Source organism: Cotesia glomerata, linkage group LG1 (genome assembly GCF_020080835.1).
Source record: "Cotesia glomerata isolate CgM1 linkage group LG1, MPM_Cglom_v2.3, whole genome shotgun sequence".
In the NCBI taxonomy this organism is placed as follows: Eukaryota; Metazoa; Arthropoda; class Insecta; order Hymenoptera; family Braconidae; genus Cotesia; species Cotesia glomerata.
In genome coordinates this window covers 9,295,393-9,307,631 of record NC_058158.1, presented here as the reverse complement: position 1 = coordinate 9,307,631, position 12,239 = coordinate 9,295,393, and the positions used below count along the sequence as shown (strand labels likewise).

The 12,239-nt window shown below is 26.8% G+C and overlaps 1 protein-coding gene across 2 annotated transcripts in view; it reads left to right on the top strand.

Annotated features, from left to right (window-relative positions):
* Window positions 1-385: 385 nt before the first annotated feature.
* Window positions 386-12,239, top strand: part of LOC123275055 (TOX high mobility group box family member 3-like) — a 398,558-nt gene continuing 386,704 nt past the window's right edge. For both annotated transcript variants that reach the window (XM_044742959.1, XM_044742958.1), the window contains exons 1-2: window positions 386-955; window positions 1,054-1,157. In XM_044742959.1, coding sequence (XP_044598894.1) covers window positions 898-955; window positions 1,054-1,157 — 162 coding nt within the window. In that variant the 5' untranslated portion in view covers window positions 386-897. The remainder of the gene's footprint in view (window positions 956-1,053; window positions 1,158-12,239) is intronic.

Below are 12,239 nucleotides of genomic sequence, written 5' to 3'. Positions count from 1 at the left end.
TTATACTCTTGTTATTACTCCAAAACTCTCAATTTAATAATTGGATTAACACTTGTTAAGTTTTCAAGTGTAATTTTTAATTTTTTTAAAAAAGTGCTTAAAACTTTTATTTCAAATTTTTATTCCTTTATTTCTGATTTAAATTTACTCGTTAACTATAAAAAAATTATTTTCAGTGATAATAAAGGATTAAAATTCAGATAAAAGACATCGGTGTCATATTTAAGGGTTTATAAATAGATTTTTAATTGTTAAAAATTTTTTATTTTTTTTATGGTGGATTTAATAATTAAAATTTAAGTTTTAAATATTAAAATATTACGGCTTAATTTAATATTGAATTTTTAATCATTAATATTTTGAATATAATTAAAATCTATTTTTAATATCCATTTCTGGTAACAAAACGATTACGCAAAGAGTTGAATAATATATAAAGAGACTATTGAATCGGGAATAATCGGATCTATTCGTTTTCAATCGAAGGACGCCATATTTTTATTTTTTTATTTCAACTGTATGCCATTTTTTGTTTTTATTCCCAACTCGCGAGACGTTTTAAGTATCCAAGGGAATTTTTTTAAGCTTTAAAGAATTTTTTTTTATTATTTTCTAATCACACTAATTGCTAATTGATAATTGTAGTGACAAGTGTTGATTGGTGAAAAATAAACCGGCAAGAGTGAAATAAACAGATTTTTGTTAAGTTTTACTATATTTAGACTTTTAGTGTAATTTGTATTAATTAGGAATATTTTTGAATTATTTTAACTATAAGTGAGTATTTAGGAAATAAGTTTGAGAATATTTACAGTGACTAAATGCTTGGATATTAATGATTATAAAAATAAGAAACAATACTGAGGCTTTGATGGTAATAACACCCGGAGGTGTACAATGAGCGACGGAATTGTCGGTGCTATCGCAATAAGTTTATTCGGTACGAGTTCAAGTGGTGCGTGGTAGAAAAATATTAAATTAAAAAATAAGATAGATAATTATTTAAAAAAAAGGAAAACAGAAGCTTCTTAATTGACAAGAGCTGAATTTTAGGCGGCGAGAAGAAGAAGCGAGGACACGAGACCATGGATTCGGAATATGCGATGCTTGGTGGTGATCTTGACGTCTGCAGGATGTTTGACCAGTATTCATACAAGGTCAGAGTTTGGATTTTTTATCAGAGCTCTGTAGGAAAAAAAATCAATTTTTGAAGAATTAAAATAATTTTTTTACCGTAAAAATATTTTTTTGAGCGAAGAAAAATTTATTGCATCAATAAAAAATTATTTTAATATTCTTTATTGATGTTATTAAATCAAATAGATATTTTTTTGACTTCGTAATTATTTATTTTGAGCATAAAAAAATAAATTTTTAAAGAATGAAAAACATTTTTTTACCTCTAAAATATTTATCAAGAATATTTTTTTAAGCAAAAAAAAATTTATTGCATAAATAAAAAATTTATTGCATAAATAAAAAATTATTTTAATATTCTTTATTGATCTTATTGGATCAAATAAATATTTTTTTGAATTCGTAATTATTTATTGCAAGCGTAAAAAAATTGTAGATTTATTGAACGTGAAGAATATTAAAGAACGTCTTCCCACGTTTTATCATAATAAACTTTCTTCTTCTTAGTATATTGGTTAATTTAGATTCAATTAAATTAACGGTAATTCATTATTGTAGTTAAATAGATTGAGCTTAATAGAAGTTTATCAAGTCCCAGTAACTTTAATTGAAGTTGATTAAGTTTATGTTGGCTGGATACCTTCTTCTCAGACTTGATTGATAATTAATCAAAATTATTTCCACGAAATAAATATAATTAATTTATTCTTTCGTCAAACTTTATCCTTATTCTAAAAAAAAAATTAAAATTAATTAAATTTAGTTGATCAATTTTTTATTTATCGAGTATCTTTTTTTTTTTTACTTTTGGATGCAAAAAATTAATTTGCATTTTAAATTAATACATTTTTAAGCCTGTAAATTATCAGTTTTATTTTTATTATAATTATTAATTTATTTAATCATTAATAATGTTGACACATTAGTATAAAATATCAAAAATATTATTTCCAGTTTTTAGAGATAGATTTTAATAAATATTATAAATATTATTAATCTAAAACATCTAGAAAAAATTTGATAAAATAATTAACAATCATTTTCGACGATAAAATAATACCATACAGTTAGAGCTAATCAGGCTACCTTAGAGTGGTCGTGCCATATTAAAGCAAATTTTAAGGGAGTTGGGTAAGAACGGATAGGGGAAAGGGGGGACCTACTCAGTGGGAATTTTTCCGTAATTGAAAAAATAATCAGACAGCCCAGACTGGGAATCGAACCCAGATCTCTCGGTTACGCGCTAAGGGCTCTACCAGTTAAGCTATCCGAGACAAGTACTGACTACTTTATTCAGTCACGTATATAAGACCCACCGAGTAAACAACGCCACCGTCCATCTTACGGTAAAGAGCCACATTGAAGCAAATTTTAAGTCGATATCAGCGGGAAGCGCTTACGTAAAAATCCTACCAATTTTCCTACAAAATAATACTTCTTCTATAATTAAGTACAATAAATACTTAAAATAGCAGTACAGTTAAAACTATTTCAATAATCAAGACTATTTTAAAGTCATTGAAGAATGAATCGATGATCGCTGTTATTTCTGATTTTCTTGAACTAAAATAAGAGTTATTATTTAGGTTAAAAAATTCAATAACACTTTAAATTAATTTTCAACCACTTAAATCTATATTATTATAAGAGATTCCTATTTATATAGTCACTCATCACGATATCTCGGGAATCTTATCAATGAAAAATTCTAGCTTTTAAATTATAGCTCTTATCGACTCCAAATTTAGTAGAAATCTTCTGTAAGAGATGTAGAAATAGTTTATGAACGAATTTTACGATAGATCACCTCACAGGGGGTTGTGGGGGTGGGTATTAACAATAATTTTTTTTGAGGTTCCAACTTCGAGTGACAATAATAATAGTAATAAACTATTAAATTTTTTCAAATAAATTTTTTTTTATATTTTCAATATGTAAATAAAAACACTCTAAATATTCAAGATAATTTATTTTTATTTTCCTATAAAAAACCACCCTCCAAAGAAGTCATGAAAATAGGCATGTTACCAGACTACCCCGCATGGAGAAATATATATGTCAAAAATATATGTCGCATATATAATATATATGCCGCATATATTTACGCAAAAAAAAAATATGTCAACATATATTTTTCACATAGATGCTGACATATATGCAGATATACATGCTTACATATATGTAGACATATATGTAAGCATACACTGAAAAAAAAATTTCTGAGTTTGAAAATTTTTTTACTCAAATCAAGAAAGTTAAATTTTTCAAAATTATTTTCTTAATTCAAGTTAAATTTTTTTCTGTGTATCTCTAGACATTTATATGCGCACATATATGTGAACATATATGCGGACATATATTTAGCGCAAAAAAAATATATGTGAAAATATATATTTGCATATATTTTTCGCATATATATTTTTCCATGCGGGACTCTACTACCTTAAGAGCATGTAATAAAGTCTGTTGTCGGTAATTCAGTCTGGACTAGTGATAATAAATGCCAATTGAATATATCGGATTGTTTATTTGAAACACATAAAATGCACTGAAGATTATCAGGCTGACTGTCAATACTCCCAACACTGTTCAAAAAAATTAAACTATAGTTTATTTACTATAGTAAATGAAATTTTTTGTTGATAATTAGTTTTCTATTCAAACCTAGTTGCATTTTAATAATTTTGTCTTATAAGTAATCTAAACTAAAGTAAAGATTAACCAAAAAATTAAATCAATCTCAAAGATTATATTGGTTGTAAGTTTATGAGTAATTTCTTTATAGTAAAGTTTATTTACTTGAATATATGAGGGGCCCGGAGATAAGGCAGTTTTACGCGCGAACTCTACCTATTTATTTATCATTTTGTTATTTTTTTTCAATGATTAAATTTAAAAATAGAAGAATCAATTTACGAAGGACTATTATTAACATACTCCGGCCAAGTTTAATAATTTTTTGTTAAAAAATTACTTGGTCAAAAAGCGTCTCAGTATTTTGTCCAAAATTTGAATATTCTCTGTCCTACATGTTCTTAATACAAATAAATCCTTCTATCAGTGTAAGAAATATCGCGTGACTAATGCAAAAAGGGCATACAGCTACAGGTTAGTGGGGATCCATGCTAAAAGGGCGCATAAAAAAAATTTTTTTTGCCATTCTTCTTAAAATCACTCTAAACACAAAGATATGTAAAAAAAAAAATTCGAGCATCCTAAAGCTGAAAGGGCGTAACTCAAGACATGCGCCCTTTTAGCTTTTAGAAAAGTAGTGCCTAAAGCTAAAAGGGTGCATAAAAAAAAAATTGTTTTTATATAAAATTTTGATAAATAGCTTTACAAGACATGAAATTAAAAAATTTAATAAATAAAAAAAAATTTATTAACTACCAGTCCCTATACGATTGTAACTTTATATTTCTCTCTTAGACAAAGAAGAATTTTGAAAAAAAACACTCTGCTACGTAATAGATTTTTTAATTATCTATTTCATAGCAGAGCGTTTTTTTCGAAATTCTCATTTGTTTAAAAGAAAAACATAAAACTGCAATAGTTTTATAATTATGAGTGCAACAAGGATAATACCATTTCTTACAGTGAGTGCAACGCGAAAAAAAGAGGAGATCGGCTGTTAAGTACTTAAACAATATTGAAAAAATAATAATTTAAAACTATTTTTATACAAGCAATAGATAAATAAATTAATCGAAAACTAATGAGATTGAAATAATTTTCAAATAAAAAATAAATTACTACAATCATGCATATTTAGCAATTTTTTGAAAATATTTTTAATTGTAATTTTAAAAGAGTGTATGTTTAGTTAGAATATGCCTCTCTCATGTGACTCTACCGTTTTTTTTAATTTTTAGGTTAAAAATAAGCATTTTTATGAAATATTTAGAAAAAAAATTTATAGGCCCTTTTAGCTTTAGGTCATAAAATTTTCAAATTCCTAAAGCTAAAAGGGCGAATAATAAGAGACATAGGCCCTTTTAGCTTTAGGAAATCGATGCTTCATTTTTAGGCGAAGAATATGTCAACCAGTCGATTGGTGATAAAAAAAAAATTATGCGCCCTTTTAGCTTTGCAAAGCTAAAAGGGCACATACTTTGCTATGCGCCCTTTTACCTTTTGGCACGCGATATTTGTTTAATACTAAAAAGTGGTCTCTAATAAATGATTTGTTAACTATTAACAAATCTTTTTTAATACAAATAAATCCTTCTATCAGTGTACAGACTCCAAATTTTGTAGGAATATTCTACTAAAAGTTATATTTTCTATTATAAGTTACAATCAAATTTCAAGTCTAAATATAAAAATATAATTATAAAAATGCCCAGCAGAGCGGGCGGGTAACAACTAGTACGAATATAAATCTACACGAAAAAAAATTTCTGGGGAAATTTACGATACAATTATTGTTAAGCTGGACTATACTTTCATTATTATTAATCGTCAAATATTTTAGAAGAAAATTTACTACTTATTAATGAAATTTTACAATTTACGTAAGTAACATAAAATAGTTAATCGTAAAAATTACTAAATGAGAAGTATAATCCACCGTTACTAATTTATTTAATAAAAATTACGATAGTGAAGTAGTAAAAATTCTTTTAATTTTCTTTCCGTGTATAGAGCAGTTTTTAAAAATAATTAATAAAATTATTTTATTACTTTTATATTTAACACGTCAATTATCGTGTTCAATAATTTGAATTCGCCGAATAGATAAATGTAATAATTAAATTTCTCGTAGAATATACAACATACAATAAATCGTAAAACGATAAATTAATTAAAAAGTTGTATTGAGTTTTATTGAAATAGTTGATTCATTTAGAATTTAGTTTGTATCAAATATTCAGTTGAATTCCATTCACGATCAGAATTTATTTGATAAGGAATTCGGATATAAATTGCAATCCATATCACGATTGTTGAAAATTAATTTAATTTTACGTCGTATGCAATAACTGTAGTATCTAATCAATTATAATGTACGTTTTATTGTTTTTGATCGATCATAAAATAAAAAACTTCATAACAACGATGTTAAAGCTTTGATTGGTTTAATTGCTAAGGAATTTAAAGATCAATAAATTGTACGGTCAATTACTAAGTATTTTTTTCTAACGAAATACTTGATGAAAAAAACATTATTAGAGAAATTAATATTAAAGACTCGATAAGTGTTAATTCGATTTTAACGACACTTATATTGATCAATAATCAATAACTGCAATGTGAGAAATAATAAAAATGGTTATAAAATAACATACAGCGTATTGACAGATTAATATTATATATTGAAAATTTAATATTTAAAACGTCAACTGTTTCAAACGATTATATCAATTTACACACTGCACGCTACACCTACAATGCTAGTTTCAATTAATAAAATACTAGCAACCTTGCAGTCACTATGTGACTGCCGTGACTTGTGAAATATAAATGAATAAAATTTTGCTTTATTAAATAATGAATTTTGTTAAATTGCACTGTACTTTTTTAACTATTAACGTTTTTAAAGATATAAGCTCATACCAATGTTACACTCATCAAGAGGTTTCATTTGAGTACCCACATGCATTTTCATACATTTTTCATATATATACATATATTATGACCCAGATTTTACTTTTTGTAATTGAGTATTTTAGTTTATTCGTTGTTAATTACTTAAAAATTAATAGAAACAATTATTGTTATTAGTGCGGCGATTATTATTTAATTATTGTATTTATTTAGCTAATAATTTTATGTTATTGTTACCGAAGGTATGATTAAATTAAGAAAATAAGCGTGTGAGAAATTATTACGAAGCCGAGCGAATTAATTGTAAAAGAAATTAAAAGACTGGGAAAATTATTCTAAGTTCCGAACAAGATTTAGTATGGGAAAGTGATGAATGGATATAAAATGAAAGAAATGACGATTATTATTTTGTAAGAAATAAATTAGGTAAGCGAAAATTTTATAAGTCCCGAAGACAATTTAGTATGGAAAAATCAACGAATGGATATATAATGAAGGAAATTGCGATTAAAATAATAAAGAATTGTGAATTTGACGAAACGAATGGATAGAGAATGAAGAAAATTGCGATTAAAATAATAAAGACTTGAGTTTCGAAAATAAAAACTTAGAATTTGGCGAGACGAATGGATGGAAAATGAAGGAAATTACGATTAAAATAATAAATAATTATTTTTGAATGCTAGTACGAGAACACCGGATAGGTGTCTAAAACGACTCTTCCTTTTCGTTACAAGAGAGTTAGGCAAAAAATGATAAACGCCAAAATTTGGCTCGATAAAGCAAGCAGTTCTTTCTCGGGAGAATTACTCGGGCGAATACTCTTCACCAAGTAATTCCAGAGGATGATACTCTACCTGGAGTCTGACCAAGGCTCAGGTAAGTATCGTGAACCGACCGGATGAAAGTGCTTCTCCCCGTGCCGAAGCCTTCAGCTGAGGTACGGTAGGTGATCATAGTCGTGTAGGTGGGATCGAGCTGGAGACTATCCTCTCGATCCTTGGGGACGGCGATTAGGAGGTCGAGGAAGTCGGCTAGATACCTCGACTTCGGGGACCTGGGTGGCAGCACCGCGGGAGAAGGGAGTTGGAGACTATCCTCTCGTTTCTCCGGGGGAATCCCGAGTAGGAAATTGACCCACTAGCGCCGCGAACTGAGAACGCGATTTTTTTGAGTTTGAACCGCGAATACCGTCGTGTATGTTTGGATAGAAAGTTTCTATCGTATTAGTGTATATTGCTTATATTGTTTCTTGATTTTGAACCGCGTTAATGATTTTGAACCGCCAATATGTGTGAAAGAGTGTTCTAATGTATTGTTTATATTGTTTAATTTGCTTATATTGTTTATATCGTTTATTAATATGATCAGGCCAATAAAGAGGTTTCCTTTTTTTTGATTTATTTAAAATGAAGTGTTTTGTTTATATTTTGTTATTGATAATGTGATCCCCGTTTATGACCCTGGACTCCGGCGAGCAAATTTCGAGCCGGGGACAATTAAATAAATTATTTTATTTTTATAATTTTTTGGAAAACGTGGACGTTACAATATATAATATATATAAATATATGAAAAATTGATGTAGGTACTTAAATAAAAGGTTTTGATGAGTATAACATTGGGATGAATTTATATCTTTAAAAATATCAATAGTTCACAAGATACAAGGTCATTTCGTAATTATATTAAATTGCAATGTATGTTCTTAAATATTGGCTTTTTTGAAGATATGAGCTCATCCCGATGTTACACTCATCAAGAGCTTTCATTTGAGTACTCACATCAATTTTTCATATATTTTTCATATATACATATATATAATATATATAAATATATGAAAAATTGATGTGGGTACTTAAATGAAAGGTCCTGATAAGTGTAACATCGAGATGAGCTTATATCATTAAAAATGTCAATAGTTCACAAGATACGAGGTCATTCCGTAATTATATTAAATTGCAATGTACGTTCTTAAATATTGACTTTTTTAAAGATATAAGTTCATCCCGATGTTACACTCATCAAGAGCTTTCATTTGAGTACCAACATGCATTTTGATATATTTTTCATATATTCATATATATAATATATATAAATATATGAAAAATTGATATGGGTACTTATATCAAAGGTCTTGATGAGTGTAATGTCGGGATGAGCTTATATCTTTAAAAATGTCAATAGTTCACAAGATACAAGGTCATTTCGTAATTATATTAAATTGCAATGTATGTTCTTAAATATTGACTTTTTTAAAGATATGAGCTCATCCCGATGTTACACTCATCAAGAGCTTTCATTTGAGTACTCACATCAATTTTTCATATATTTTTCATATATACATATATATAATATATATAAATATATGAAAAATTGATGTGGGTACTTAAATGAAAGGTCTTGATAAGTGTAACATCGAGATGAGCTTATATCGTTAAAAATGTCAATAGTTCACAAGATACAAGGTCATTTCTTAATTATGTTAAATTGCACTGTACGTTCTTAAATATTGACATTTTTAACGATATAAGCTCATTTTGATGTTACACTCGTCAAGAGCTTTTATTTGAGTACCCACATGCATTTTGATACATTTTTCATATAAACATATATATAATATATATAAATATATGAAAAATTGATGTGGGTACTTAAATGAAAGGTCTTGATGAGTGTAACATCAAAATGAGCTTATATCTTTAAAAATGTCAATAGTTCACAAGATACAAGGTCATTCCGTAATTATATTAAATTGCAATGTACGTTCTTAAATATTGACTTTTTTAAAGATATAAGTTCATCCCGATGTTACACTCATCAAGAGCTTTCATTTGAGTACCCACTTGCATTTTAGATATATTCTTCATATCCACTCTTATAATTTAGGTGAAAAATATGAAAATATATCATGTAAGCAAACTATTCGTAACGTGATTGGTCGAATATATCATAAGCATGAAAATATATGCCAACTCTATAGTCAGGCGCGCGCTTGCGCGCGCAAATGTGAATTCTAGTATACATATATAAAAATATATAAATATATGAAAAATTGATGTGGGTACTTAAATGAAAGGTCTTGATGAGAGTAACATCGGGATGAACTTATATCTTTAAAAATGTTAATAGCTCACAAGATACAAGGTCATTTCTTAATTATTTATCTAGAGATAGAGCATTTTCGAATGCAGCCTAAATACTTATCATCATAAATTGATTATTGGTGAGAATGATATGAAACCTTGAAAATGCACAACTCCAGGTCAGGACCTTTCTAATGATACTAAATTTAACCATAAAAACCCATTTTATCATATAAATACACTGGCCACAAAATTTTCCTGATTCTTTTAATAATATAGATTAATACATTACACACGTGGTAATAAACATACACATGTTAAGGATGTATGTATGTATTTTAACCCTTTCTCTCGATAATAGAACGTTTGCTGATGCAAAGCGAAAATACAACAAGGAAAGTTGCTGATATATATGAGCACAGCTAAAACTAGTTTAATGCATACATCAAATAGCCTTTTAAAATCACAGTGTATTTAATGGAGTAAAACAAAAACACAACATACATATTCATATTTAAATTTTACTATCGAGTAGAACTATTAAATTTTTTTCTAAACAACTCAACTCAACTCAAGTTAATTAGCAGCATAAATATTAATATGAATTTTCGAGATAAATAATCTCTTTGGAGGGAAAAAAAATTGAATAAATAATTAAATTAATTTATATTAAAACCAAATTCTTCAGTGAGATAAAAAAAGTATTAGCCAGCATGTAGGGTCCGATAAAAAAAACATAATCACGTTTAGTTCGGTCTAAAAGACTTAATTGACCAAATAAAACCGGTTATGGATATATCTTAGTACCGGTTATAGATATCAATTTTGTTAGAAAATTAACTTTTATAATAATTATTATAATACCTTTGTAAAATAAAATACCCGTTGAATAAATTTTTATACTAATTATTTATTTAATAAATTTTATTTTAAAAATTTACCAAGAAAATAATAACTCGTAACTTTTAATATCGGGTGTTATTATCAAATAAATCTTAATAATTGACCTTATCGATCATAAAATTATATCCCGAGGCGTCTTATATTTTTATGACGCTAATACGCCATTTAAATTCATTGGAAAAATATCTTAAATGTCTAATTAAAGTTAATGTCCTAGTGATTAAACGCCGGCTAATGCTTTAACGTCGTAACTAATTTTGTAAATGTTTAAAATTTTAGCCGGATGATTTTTTTTTTGGACATTATTTGCATTTTTTTATAATAGATTTAAGTATGCCATTCATTTCGAATGTATCTACAATAAATCAAGTAGCTCTTTCTTAAAAAATTCTTTTTTAAATATGGGCTTAAAAATATTTTAATTAATTATAAAGTTACTTTATTCGATAAATTTGCATATTTAAATAATAGCAATTAGATATTTATTAATGGTTCTTTTTTAATTAATGATGGGAAAGAAGGAAATTTTTTTTATCATTCAAATAATAATTAAAAACTGAGAAATATTTATTGAAATAAAAATTGACATAACTTTTTTATTTATCATTTAAATACTAATTTGTTTCCTGATAAAACTCTATGACGTGTGCATTCATGCGAAATTAATTTGACATATTTATTAAATCAGATATAAAACAATATATACTGGTAAAGTTCACAGCGAAAGAGAGAGAAAGATAGAGAAAGTAAATTTGTTTCATTCGAATGACAGTCATTTAATATCTAGATATAACTAATTGCCAACTGTCTAAACGATTTTTCTTCCATTTCATATTCCATTATACTTTTCATTATTTTTATTTCAAATAATAGACGAGAGTCAGTTCTCATTAAAATGCACCGTTGACTATTTATCACTCAAAAGTAAATTAAAATATTTTTTCCATTGATTATTTTTTTATTATTTTAACTGAACTATTTTAAATTTGATATATTATAATAAAAAATTCAAATTTCCCGAGAATGTTTAAATAAATAATATCCATAATTTAATTATTTTAAAAATTTACCAAGAAATTTTTTGTTGTGTAATTTATAGCAATAAGAGAATAAGAAAAATTTTGTTTCTAGGATAGTCATACGATAAAATTGGTTTTTTTAGTAAAATTAAGTGTCATTGCAAAGGTCTCGACATTTGCGCCTTCTCAAGGTTTTATATCATTTTCACCGATAGTCAATTTATTATGATTAGTATTTAGGCTGCATTTGAAAATGCTCTATCTCTAGATACATAATTAAGAAATAACCTTGTATATTGTGAACTATTGACATTTTTAGTGATATAAGATCATCTTGATGTTACACTCATCAAGACCTTTCATTTGAGGACTCACATCAATTTTTCATATATTTATGTAAATTATATATATGTTTATATGAAAAATATATCAAAATTCATGTGTGTAGTCAAATAAAAGCTCTTGATGAGTGTAACATCGGGATGAGCTTATATCTTTAAAAAAGTCAATATTCTAGAACGTACAGTGCAATTTAACATAATTAAGA